Source organism: Vigna angularis, chromosome 5 (genome assembly GCF_016808095.1).
Source record: "Vigna angularis cultivar LongXiaoDou No.4 chromosome 5, ASM1680809v1, whole genome shotgun sequence".
NCBI lineage: Eukaryota > Viridiplantae > Streptophyta > Magnoliopsida > Fabales > Fabaceae > Vigna > Vigna angularis.
The window spans coordinates 5,482,942-5,496,637 of record NC_068974.1 but is presented as its reverse complement, the minus strand read 5'-3'; the positions used below and the strand labels follow the sequence as shown (position 1 = coordinate 5,496,637).

General features: G+C 32.3%; 1 protein-coding gene across 1 annotated transcript; it reads left to right on the top strand.

Annotated features, from left to right (window-relative positions):
- The first annotated feature begins 11,602 nt into the window (after positions 1-11,602).
- On the top strand, positions 11,603-12,826 carry LOC108339127 (acidic endochitinase). Its single transcript, XM_017576274.2, has 2 exons — positions 11,603-11,881; positions 12,007-12,826. Exons 1-2 carry the CDS (start codon positions 11,606-11,608, stop codon positions 12,670-12,672), a joined length of 942 nt encoding a protein of 313 aa, XP_017431763.1. The 5' UTR covers positions 11,603-11,605; the 3' UTR covers positions 12,673-12,826.
- The last annotated feature ends 870 nt before the right edge of the window (positions 12,827-13,696 follow it).

Sequence of the window (13,696 nt, the reverse complement as noted above, 5' to 3'; positions counted from 1 at the left end):
TTTCTAAGAACTTAGGGAAACAAGATGAACAACAATGTAGATTTGATATAATCTTCTAGGCACAAATACACACTTTCCTAAAAGAAATATTTTGTCCCTTATAAGAGTGAAGGGGATAACGAAATCCACTTTTGAGATACAAAGAAGAAATACAACGATAATATTCACTCAGTATTAACGTCAAACAAGAATAAAATTGTCACGAATTAATTTGTGTGTTAAGTGAATGACGGAATATAGAGAAAAAGTCTCACCTTTCAATAGAGCACAAGATCCCTTTATATAGATGTTGATCATACATCTTTCAAATCCAAGAGATACCAGGTTTTGATTAGTTAAAGTTCTCTATTGTAACTTTGCATGAATGGTTGTAACTCTTCATGAATAATTGTAACTCTTCTTGAATCTGAAAATTGTCTTTAATACTCTTAAATTCCAACAATCCTCCACCATTTGAGAGTATTGTATAATTACTTAACACAAACATCAATTTAATAATTACAATCTTACACATAAATGAAAGTGTACATAGACTTGAACTTTCACTTAGTAGAATACACATTTCAGAAATTCGTATTTATTGGTGTCGAAACAATTGAATCAACTTAATACATAATGAAGTCTTGAAAATACTCTACATATAAGATAAAATACATATTCTTGTTATACTTGAAAAAATAAGGTCATGCATCCATATCTATTCGTAAGTGCAACAAAGTCATGCCTCCTTGACTTCTTGAAGCGGCCAAACTTCGCACTTACATAGATTGATTTCTTAGGTAAACATGTTTCCGTGACAAAACATAAATTCAAGAAATTAATTAAGAATTATTCAACCTCCTAAGCATCATAGATCTAAAGCACTCTTGAAATAATTATTTGTGCTTTCAATCATCAAATAAGAGATTTAATCTTATTGAACTTAAGACTTAATGTCATATTAAGCGTTAAGTTAAGATTCTCTTACTTGTGATTAATTGTAGGCTTCATTCCTATTCCAATTGTCATTCTGGAAATGAAATCTTTAGCCAATGCCTTAGTAAATCCATCAGCCAAATTAAACTTTGTTCGTAGTAAATCTACTGTAGTAATTCCATCTTTGATGAGTCCTTAGACATAATTGTGTCTCACACCAATATGTCTTGATTTTCCATTGTATACTTGACTATAAGCCTTTGCCAATGTTGCAACATTGTCACAATGTATTGCTATTGGTGATATTGGTTTTGGTAACAATGGTATTTCAAACATGAGATTCCTCAACAATTTGGCTTCCTTTCCTGCCGAGGCTAGAGCTATAAACGCTAAAGCCATAGTGGACGACCAAGAAACTACACCTTCCCGAAAGGAGGAAAATCCAACCACTAGTTGAAGAGTGATCTTCTGCATTTGTAATCCAACTGGCATCAGAATATCCTTCCATAGCTGAAGGATAATAACAATATGTTAATCCATAATTAATAATTTTCTTTAAATACTTTAGTACTCGACGTACTGCTTGCCAATGTGATAGATTAGGTTTACTAGTATATCTACTCAATTTGCTTATCGCAAAAGCAATATTTGGCCTTATACTTGTCATTGCATATATTAAACATCCTATTACCCTTGCATATTCCAGTTGTGAAACTGCTTTACCATCATTAGGTAATATCTTTAAACTAGGGTCCATAGGGGTTGAAACAAGATAACATTCATAATTGTTGAATTTCTTGAGTACTTTATGAATGTAATGAGATTGAGACAAAATTAATTTCTCATTTTCTCTCTTAATCTTTATACCTAGTATAACATCTACTTCTCCCATATCCTTCATAGAGAAATAAGATGCTAGAAATGTTTTGGTCAAATTCACTTGATCTAAATTTGTTCCAAAAATTAGCATATCATCAACATATAAACATATTATGACATCATTACCGTTGTCAACAAATTTACTATACACACACTTATCTGAGTTATTTATCTTGAAACTATTTGATAAGTCAACATCATCAAACTTTTGGTGCCATTGTTTTGGCACTTGTTTCAATCCATACAAGGATTTAATCAATTTACATACCTTGTGTTCTTGGTTTTTTTCATAACAAAACCTTCTTATTGTGTCATATAAACATCTTCTTCTAATTCTCCATTCAAGAACATTGTCTTGACATCCATTTGATGAATTACAAGTTTATGAATTGCTGCAAGAGCAATCAATAGCCTTATAATGGAGATTCTAGCCATTGGTGCATATGTATCGAAATAATCGATTCTTGGTTTTTGTCTAAAACCTTGTGCCACTAAACGTGCCTTGATCTTATCAATAGTTCCATCAACCTTCATTTTCCTTTTGAAAATCCACTTACATCCTATTGTCTTACAATTAGGAGGTAAGTCAACCAAGATCCATGTGTTATTTCCCAGGATAGATTCTATCTCATCATTAATTGCTTCTTTCCAGAAAGCTGCATCTTGAGACCTTATGGCCTCTTGATATGTCAATGGATCTTCTTCTATATTATAACAATATGAGAACTTTGTTAAGATACCATCTCCACAAAATTCAAAACAGAATTATGTGCAATTTATGTACAGTTACCTTTTTTCGGTTGGCCTTGGCTAGACTCGCCTTGACCTTGTTTACCGCCATTCTTGGACATCTACCTTTTCTAGATTGTGCAATCCCTCTTTAAATGACCAGGCTTGCCACATTCCCAACAATTTGCTTGTTGACTTTCTTTACCAAATTTTGGCCTTTTGTTAATCTTTGCTTTATAGAAATTACGAGGCATTTTCTTATTATTTGGTATTGTTTTTGTTTTTTCATCTTCCACCATATTAATAGTAAAAGAATTAGGATGATTGGAATCCTTTTGACCATCTTGCAGACGGATCCCTTCTTCTATCCAAAGATGAGCAGCCAATTGTTCAACATTCATATAATCTTTATTATGTTTTAGAGAATTTCAAACATCTTTCCAATTTGGTGGTAGTTTGTCCATTATAGAAGAAACCATGAATGTCTCATCCATTGCAATATTATGTTGCTTGAAACTTCCTAGGATTCTTTGGATTTCATGAAATGTTCCATTATTGGTCTAGCATCAATCATTTTGTAATTATTAAAATTTCTAACTAGGAATTTCTTGCTTGATGCATATTCAAAAATGTATTTGTTTTCAAGTTTATCCTAAAGTTCTTTTGCAGAATCCACATATTGATATATGTCAAATAAAGTATCAAACATACCATTCAGAATGTGACCACGATAGACATAATCATCATTCTCCCATTTGTTCCTTTTCCGTTGTTTCTCCAATGTCTTGGTTTCACTTTCTTTAGGTTGGGGAGAACTTAAAACATATGCCACGAATATTATTGTCATCTTAGAGAAGATATTGCTTTTATACTGTTGGAACAATTTTCCAAGAACTTAGGGAAACAAGATGAACAACAATGTAGACTTAATATAATCTTCTAGGCGTGAATACACACTTTCCTAAAAGCAATATTTCGTCCCTTATAAGAGTGAAAGGGGTCACGAAATCCGCTTTTGAGATACAAAGAAGAAATACAATGATAATACTCACTCTTAGTATTAACGTCAAACAAGAATAAAATTCTCACGAATTGATTTGTGTGTTAAGTGAATGACAGAATGTAGAGAAGAAGTCTCACCTTTCAATAGAGCACATGATCCCTTTATATAGATGTTGATCAGACATCTTTTAAATGCAAGAGATACCAGAGATTCTGATTAGTTACATTTCTTGATTTTAACTTTTCGTGAATGGTTGTAACTGTTGGGGTACAAACAAAGTCCCACATCGGATAAAACAAGAGTTGGACATGGGTTTATATACACATAGATACCTCCATTGGTAAGAGGCCTTTTGGAGTGGTACCAAAAGCAAATCCGTGAGGGCTTGACCCAAAGTGGACAATATCTTACCAGTGTGGAGATATGTGTGTATATCGAACCTCCCTAGCAGTGGTATCAGAGCCCAAGGTTCAGCTCTGGTGACCGATCTTAGTTGAGTACGTCCCTCCGTGATCAGTTGTTTGAGGGAGGATGTTGGGGTACAAACAAAGTCCCACATCGGATAAAAGAAGAGTTGGACATGGATTTATATACACATCAATACCTCCATTGGTAAGAGGCCTTTTGGAGTGGTATCCAAAACAAATTTATGAGAGCTTGATCTAAAGCGGACAATTTCTAATACTATTAAGAATTTGAAATGATATAATTTGTTTTACAACTTGAAGTTTTATTACAATGTTATCTTTAAAACATTTGAAAAAGTTATAAACAAAATTGAAGTTTATTGAAATACCCACTACAAAAAAGAAGGGCATTACCGAAGGCCAGAAGCCCTCGGAAACCGCCCGAAATCGTCGGTAAAAGGTAATTACAGACGGCTTATCGACGGTCAAAGAGCCCTCGGTAAATCCCTTGTCGCTAACACTTACCGAAGGCTTCCGCCCTTCGGTAATTACCGAGGGCCAAAAGCCTTCGGTAATTACCGAAGGGCGTTCCTAAATTTATCGTACCCATGCTTCCATCCATTGGGGCCCTTCTGCACCATCCAAAGCACATCCAGCTATGGTTCCATTAGGGCCCTTCTACACCATCCAAAGCACATCCAGCTATGGTTCCATCAATCAAGAGCTGTTTTACAGCACAATCATCCAAAAGCTGACTATTGTCCGTATTTACAAGAAAAGCTCCTATGGAAACCTTATATACATTATATATTTGTAAGATAACTAAAACAATAAATAACTAACAGAAACAAAGAAAAATATATAGTAGCATATGAACAAGTAAATAGTTATATTACAAAGTTTACTGACTACACAAAATTCAAGCCCCATTTGAAGAGAGTATCATCATATCAAATTTATCCAATAAGAATTTATACCAACAAATAGATTCATCGGCTCTCCAACTAATATACAATCATCAAACGTGAACTAAAAAAGTACAGACTACTATTTCAAGTTTTTATTTGGTTTAATAGGTTCGGAGGTCCTTATATTTGTGGGTTCGTTTCAATTGGGTCCTCCAATTTTGAAAGTGATCAATTTGGTCCCTAATTTAACAAAATTGAGTCAATAATACCCTTTCCGTTAAATATAATGGACGGCGTTAACTTTTTAAACATGTGGCATGTTGAGACATCCTTTTATTTGCAGGTGTAACACAGTTTTATTTGAAGGATGCTTCAACATACCACATGTTTAAAAAGTTAATGACGTCCATTGCATTTAACGGAAAGGGTATTAATGACTCAATTTTGTTAAATTAGGGACCAAATTGATCACTTTCAAAATTGGAGGACCCAATTGAAACGAACCCACAAATATAGGGACCTCCGAACCTATTAAACCTTTTTATTTAAAAAGTCCTCAAGGACTATTATGGAACAGTTGCGATTAAGATAAATTGAAGCTTTTGCATTAACCACGGAAAGAGTTTATAGCAACTAATAGTCAATTCTCACTATCAAAAATAGGATACAAATTCGTTGGTTTAAGAAAAAACACAGGAATTTCCACTAACAACTTAGCTTAAATTTGGGGGAAAATAATGACCTATTTTTTTAAGCTATCTGTAGAAACTGTCAAAATAAGCTATTATTTCATTAAAATAAGTTAAACCAAACAACAGTAAAGTCTCACGTTAGACCACAGTATCTTATTCTTACCTGAAAATAGAATTTAAGTAGATGAAAGAATGGAGGGACTTGAGTATTATGTGGTGCTTAAGTCTCACATAGAGTAATATGCGAAGCTCGGTAAAGTATTCAAGTGTTGGTTCTTCCCCATAACAACTAGTCTTTAAGGTTGGGTTCCCTAATGCTAGGATGCTTATTAATTATTACCGGAGCTAATTGTCAGTGTCTGAGAAATGGCTACTTACAAAGGGTTCAAACCAAATAGATGCTTTGTTCCAGTATTTCCACCTTTTTGTTTGGTTTCTTGTAAGTTAAATTTCAATAGTGTTAACGCACCGATAATCATAAAATCCAAACTGTCACACACCAGTTACAGTGCCACAAAAACAAAAAATGCTTAAAAATCATGAAACATATGCTAATATATCAATTAAGAATCAAGTCTCACAAACAACAAGTGGATCAAGAAATTAAAGCATTGATATATCGATTACTATTTTAATTTCAACTGAAGAAGGGATCTTCACTCAATGAAGGAAAGATTAAAAATACGTACTGCTTGAGTATAGAGCATGCTCATTTTGAAGGCCAAGCTGCAAGTGGACAAAGACCTAGCCGACCCAGAGATTTCAACGATGCTGAGAACAAGGCCGTGGCAGCGGCGCATCCCACGTCAGAGAGGCTGGACGGAGCCGAGCCAGCCAGAGGCGGAGAGCGCGTGGCCGGAGACGAGGTGCGTGCGGCGGAGGAGGCCGAGGAAGAGTGCCATGACAGTGTCTACGATCTCCTCGGCGCGCGAGGTGTCGACGTGGACGAGCCGAAGGCCAAGGTCAACGGCAAGGGCAGAGTCGACGACGCGGTCGCCAGAGCCGAGGCAGAGGATGAGGTGGTAGGAACGGAGACGGCGCTGGGCGGCGCGCGGGAGGTAGGCGAGGGAGTGCAGGAGGACCGCGGCAACAGACTCGATCTTGCCTTCGGAGAGGATCAAAGGTCGACTGCTGCTTGCTGTTTGGGAGGAGAAGTTTTAACGAAGACAAAATTTGGGAGAATGGGAGAGGGAAATCCCAAATTCTAATTTCATAAAGTCGAACCTTGTACCGACGGACATATTCCTTCGGTAAAATCACTACACCAATACCGAAGGTTAAAGTCCTTCGGTAATCACTGCACCAATAGCGACGGTCAAAAACTTTCGATAAATCAACTTTACCGAAGACCCAAAGACCTTCGAAAATACACCTTCGATAATTAACTACATTACCACTTTCTTGTAGTGACCGTTGCCAAGATAAATTACTATCGTTTTAAAACTTAAAATTTTATCACGATTTTATATAATAAAATTATTCAAAAGATTAAAAATTATATCAAACGTTATCACACTGTCATTAGTGAAAGAGATCAACAAGACTAAATTTGAAAGGAAATAAGTCAAATAAAAATATTAAAAATCAAAATAATATTTTAAAGTGAAATAGCATTCAAAACTAGTCTTTTATTTATTATAAAAAAAGTAAGAGAAATACAAACTAAAGAAAATGGTACACTTTGTACTATGTGTAAGTATGATGGAAAGGAGTAGAAAACCCTTTACATCTAAGACGTGTACAAATAATAACAAATAGAATGACACTCATACGTGGGATTTTAATTGTCGGTTTCTAGTTGTCGGCTTCGTACAAAAAAATCAATTACTTTATTTATCGTCTTTAAATTTAAAACCATATTTTTTTATCTATAATTATACTCTTAATTAAATTAATATGAACAGAAAAAATTAATAACAATAAAAAAGAGCAAAAAAAATATATGATAATGTATAAATATGAAATTAAGAAAACTGAAATAAATATAATACATAATTTATTTAAAATTGTATAAAAAGAAATACGTTCGTTAATTTAGGTGGAAAAACTATTATAAATGAATTAAAATAGATAGTATTGAGATGGAGAGAAGTAAATTAAGGCTTTGACTTTAGTTTATAAAAAAATTAATTACATTTTTAGTTTAATTTAGAATAATTTTAGGTTTACCCTTTCATTTAGTTTTAAATATTATTATTTTTTAAAATTTAAAATGTATAATTTAGTATGTAAAAATTAAATCTAAGTGATTAGAAAACAATTTGAATCAGAAACTATAAATTATAAATTAAAAAAAAAATCATTTTAATCAATTAAGTTTAGTGCTGAGAGATTAAGGATATTTTTGGAAATATATGAATTAAAAATAGATAGTAGTTTATAAGTTAGTTTCTTGATGATAAGTTAACTGCTGATAAAATTTTATTTTACATTTGAACTGATAAATAAACTTGTTGTGTTATAAATGTTTGGTAAATAAACGTAAAATAATATAATTGTGTAGGTTTTATATTGTAAATGAGATTTATACTTTTAAAGAAAACATATTATTATATAATTATAATTTTATTTCTTGAGTAATTAAAATCTTGTTAAACTTCTTACAACTTTCATTTACCTTTTAAAAGTTATATATATATATATATATATATATATATATATATATATATATATATATATATATATATATATATGAATAAGTCATTTTATTTGAGTTGATTTACTGAGTATTTTTTTTTTTTAGTTTTAAAATAAATACAAAATTATTAATTTAAACTATGATTTGAATATATCTGTTACAACTTTTTTTATGCGTAATTTTCAAATAACATATTTCTTTCTTTAATTTGTGATTTTAAATTTATATGTTCGAGTAAAGTTCAACAGTTATATTTTATCTATAGAAAAGAAAGTTTTTAAATATGTCATGTGAGAGTAATTTTGACAAACAGTATAATGTGATAAACAAATATTTTATTGGATGATATACAGTTTTTGAGATAACGATTTATTGCAGACAATGTTTGTATCTTCGGGTCTATAAAGAAAATCTTATAAAACACATTTACATTCCAATTCTAAAACAACTATTTATCTTATTGACTCTAGTTTGGTGGTAAAGAGGAAATAAACATTTTATGTTCATGCATAAATTGACAAAGACTTCAAGGTAGAAATTTGAAGTGAATTTTTTTCAATAGGTACAAAGAGATTTATAACTCTTTTCTCAACTCCATTTATACAAAAAAAAACATGTCAAAGTTAAAAAAATAATGAAATGATGAATTATGATATGTTAACAACTTTTTTTAACAATTTTTTGACAATAAATTACATGCACTATTTTATTGATCCGTATATTTCAAATGGACCAATCACGAACTATCACGTATGCGGTTATAAAAAAGTTGTCAAAAATATATGTTAAAAAAATATTTTCCATTGTCAAAATACTTGCAAATTTGTTGCTCAAAGCTATCAATGCCTTAAATTTCACCAGAACATTGTCTATGTTGTATGATAAATTAATAGAATGTTGAAACTTGTATTTGTTCAAAAGCGTATTTTATTCATGTTGTAAATCAAATTTTTTGATTTTTTATATTACTTTATATTTTCCATCAACTTTTTGGCAGAAGTGAATGATTTTTAAGTAATATTTATATTTAATAAAAATATTTGCATTCCAAACAATAATTATGTAATCTCCCAAAAACTATGAGAGTCGTTACATAATCAAGAACAATCGACAATACGAAAAATATAAAATTATTACGGTTATCAAAATAATCATAAAAGAAACTTTATATATAAACAAACTAAACCAAAACTATATACATTTACACATTCTAAAAGGATTAAACATTTGTTGGTCTTCCCTCCAAAAGTCTGCTCCACCGACATCCCCCATCACTCTCTACTTACACTCACCGGATGATCATAGCCAAGGCAACCAAAAACCCAAGACATAACAATAAAACACAAACTAAAGGGTAAGCTACAAAACAAATTCATATTACACTTAAAACATTTACGGACATAAATCACATATTTCATGAATCAAACCAAACATCTTAACATGCAAAGACCTAGACCAGACTATCTAGATTTAGTATGAATATCGAACTATGACGATTCGTGACTTGTAGTAGTGAAACAACTGGTCCACCCCAAGCTACCAAAAAAGGTTAGTCCGTTATCAAATAAGACTTGAAATACCATAAATAATAGTCCCACCTTCATCTCTCAAACTCACCTATTAATCCTCCACTTTTAACTACAAAACTCATAACATAGATAACTCAAATGCACCTAGAACAATTCAGTCAATTTAATACATCATCACCATTTCATAACTTACTCTTCGGCATAACAATAACAACAAATTAATATTTTCTCATAGACCAATTCATCAACTAATCAAATATATTCATTTAAATAAACTAACTTTAACATACATAGTAAAATGATGATTAATTAAATTTATCATACATATAAGCACCAAACTTAACCAACAAACATAGTTTAAGGTTAAACATCTAGTTTCACTTACCTTACACTAACAACGGAGCTCTAAAAACACAGACCCCTTGCTTAGAGTCCAATGAACTCTAGAAACTCCTACAAAATGTCGAATTGAGAACGGAATTAATCCTTTGGAATTTGGAAGAGAAACAAAAAGATGCATGCAACGAAGAATCGCTTAGCAAAATTTCAAATTAGAAACGAAATGAGTCGAAACTTACTTGCTCTATTCTAAAAATTGATAAGATAGATGTGGACATTACTCCGTCATGATCTCTTAGGTGCTTCCTGATCGTCAAACAGATAATCAAGGAGTTAGAATCTTTAGAAAGAAGTGAAAGGAAGTTAAGAGAAATAGTTGTAGAGAGAAATAGTTGTAGAGAAAAATAGTTGTAAAGAGATGGTAGATGTTTTAAGTAATGAGACGAGTTTAATAAATTTTATTTATTTTATTGAATTATTTTAACTTTAAAACATTTAGTCTCATTATTTTAAAACACTTATCAACTCTAATACTCTATTTTCTATATTCTTAGAAGTTACATTTTTAATTAGAAGTTATTATATTGCAAATAATACTTGAGTTACTAAAAATAGTTACCTTTAAAATAATATATAAGCTTTAATCTAAGAGTGCTAATGTATTCAAACAATGCTTAAGTTATTTTAGCTAAAAGTGATTAAAGTTCAAATATACTTATTGTTTCTGTATGTAGAGCCCAAAGACACACTAACACAATTTTAACTTAACTTTGATTTACATTTAATCTTTTTATCTTTTCCAAGTTGGTCGTCTTCCTTCTTGTATAGTCGTGGTGGGTACCTGTTAAAGGTACTCCGATGCTCAAGTTAGTCTTAAATTATCGATCGATTATAGTAATCAAGTCTTAAATATTCAAAAAATGCAATAACCTACCTTCTTCTTTACTTTTGTATTTGTAATTTTTTTATTGAGCCTTTGAATAGGACTGAACCAATTGAGGCCCAATGTTGTTTAAGCATGTTTTTTCTTTCTTAATTTGAGTAAAAAGTTTCGACTCCACAATTAAGAGGATCGTACAAACCTTGATTGTTTGGTATATCAGGTTATGGATTTTCTAAGCTATAGTTTTATATCCTAACCGATCAGTAAGATTATACGGATTGGTCTATATGGTACACTTACTTTTATTTTTATAAATGAAACTTTATTAACTTGATAAAATAATTAACTTTGAATTTTTTTTATATTACTCCCTTTCTTCATCAAACTTTTAACTAGAAGTGAATAATTTTTAAATAATATTTGTATTTAATAAAGATGTTTGCATTCCAAACAATATTTACAATTTTAATTAGAAATAATTATGTTAGAAATAATACTTGAGTTCCCCGCTGAAATAATACATAAGTTTTTATCTAAGAATCAAATAATAATACTTGAATTATTTTAATTAAAAATGATTGAAGATCAAGCAATACGTACCTTTGTTTGGACAAGATTTTACCAGCTTAAATAGGTTGGTTCTGTTTCTCCAACACTCAAACAAGAAAGCCATACAGTAACCAATGGCACCTCAAAGACTAGCTTTGATCATACTTCTCTTAACCCTCACGTTCTCTTCTTCACTCTCTGACAATGGTGGCATTGCTGTGTACTGGGGCCAAGACGCTCGAGAAGGCAATTTGATAACCACGTGTAACAGTGGAAAGTACGCCATTGTGCTCCTCGCTTTCCTCAACCAGTTCGGTTCAGGGAGAATGCCAGCTGTCAACTTCGCCGGTCACTGCGATGCTTCATCGGGAAGGTGCGCCGAACTACAGCCCCAAATTAGTTACTGCCAGGTAGACTCGGATCTCAGGAATATCCATTAGTTCTTCTGAAAATTTTAGTTCCTAAGTCTGTCTCAAATCGTGTTTGAACCATCCGAGTGCTTCTTTCAATGGTCTGTGTTTGTTATTGGTTACAGGAGAAAGGCATCAAGGTGCTCCTTTCAATTGGAGGAGCCTCTGGAGGGTACTGGCTGAGCTCGGCGGAGGACGCAAAGATCGTGGCAACCTACCTCTTCACCAACTTCCTCAGCGGCGAATACGGTCCACTTGGAGGCGTCATGCTGGACGGCATCGACTTCGACATCGAAAATGGAGAGAATTACTGGGACGATCTTGCAAGGGAACTCGATTTCTTACGGCAAACGACGGGGCGTTACTTTTACTTGTCGGCAGCCCCTCAGTGCCCAACAGACCCAATCAACTATCTCGACAAAGCCATCGCCACCAAACTCTTCGATTACATCTTCGTTCAGTTCTACAATAACCCTAGTTGCTCCTACACCAGTGGCACCGACGCCCTCTTGGAGTCCTGGGACAAGTGGGTCGACTTGGTAGCCTCCAACAACTCGCTCTTCTTGGGAGTGCCAGCAGCGTCCAGCGCTGGCGACGGTTACATTCCGCCGGAGGTCCTCAACGACGAGGTGCTTCCGCACGCGAAGGAAGCCTCCAACTACGGGGGAGTCATGCTGTGGAATAGATACCACGATGTTCAGAATGGCTACAGTGATAGCATACTATCCAATGTGATTAAGTCCAAGTTGCAGGTGTCTGTGGCGTCCGTTTCCGACGCAATTTACCAGTAGGAAGGTACAACCACCGTAGGCATGTACTATGCACGGAATAAATAACATGTCAGCTATGTTTCCCTTGCCTGAAGTCATGCTCTGCATGGTCTTGGGTTGCAAGTAATGTAATGGATGTAAGTTGGATTTGAAATAATGGATGTTTCTTCCTGTATCCTTTTCTCTTTCACCTGTACTCTTCAATAAAATTTCAGTAAAAATTCTGTAATGCTTTTTGAATTGACTATTTGGGAGGATATTTTCGAATCTATAAATTTTGTTTCAAAATACTTCATCTGGAAAGTATAAAAAAATATATTTTGGAATGTGGGTAGCATAATGTACTTTCAAATTCAAAAAATGTTTTTTAAAACATTTAATTTGAAATCTCAACATAATTTTTTTAGAATAAGTGTTTGGAAAAATAATTTTAGATTTGAAAAAGGCCTACGAAGTACTATTTTGAAAAAAGAAATTATATTTAGATAAAGTGTTTCAATTTAAAATATAAAAATATTTGTTTAAAATAAATATGTTGGTCGAAACACCAAATTTGAAATATATTTTTTATACTTTCCAGATTAGATGTTTTAGTAGATATTTTTAGTTTTGGAAGTATGTTCCAAAGCATTTAATCGAGAATATAAATTTTTTTCAAGATTAAATATTCGAGAAAGCATTTTCGAATCCAAAAAATACATTCTAAAACACCTAATCCAAAAATATCTCTCATTTTCCTTCTTCTATGCAATCACAATCTTAATTTTCTTGTTCTTTCATAAAGTATCTTTGCGCACGTTACTATATAATATTAAGAAGTAGATTTTAATCTTAACTTCTATAAAATTGGTTTATAAAGTTTGTATTTACTTATATAATATGAAAGTCTAACTCAACATAACTTCCTCACGTCAACATATATATATATATATATATATATATATATATATATATATATATATATATATATATATATATATATATATATATATATATATGTATATATATATATCGTGCGTGAGATTAAACGTTAATAGATAATCTG

Excerpts from the sequence above, each read along its gene's own strand:
- LOC108339127 (XM_017576274.2), top strand. The coding sequence starts at position 11,606 with ATGGCACCTCAAAGACTAGCTTTGATCATACTTCTCTTAACCCTCACG. Across the intron at positions 11,882-12,006 it reads CCCAAATTAGTTACTGCCAG|GAGAAAGGCATCAAGGTGCT; the intron begins GTAGACTCGGAT and ends TATTGGTTACAG.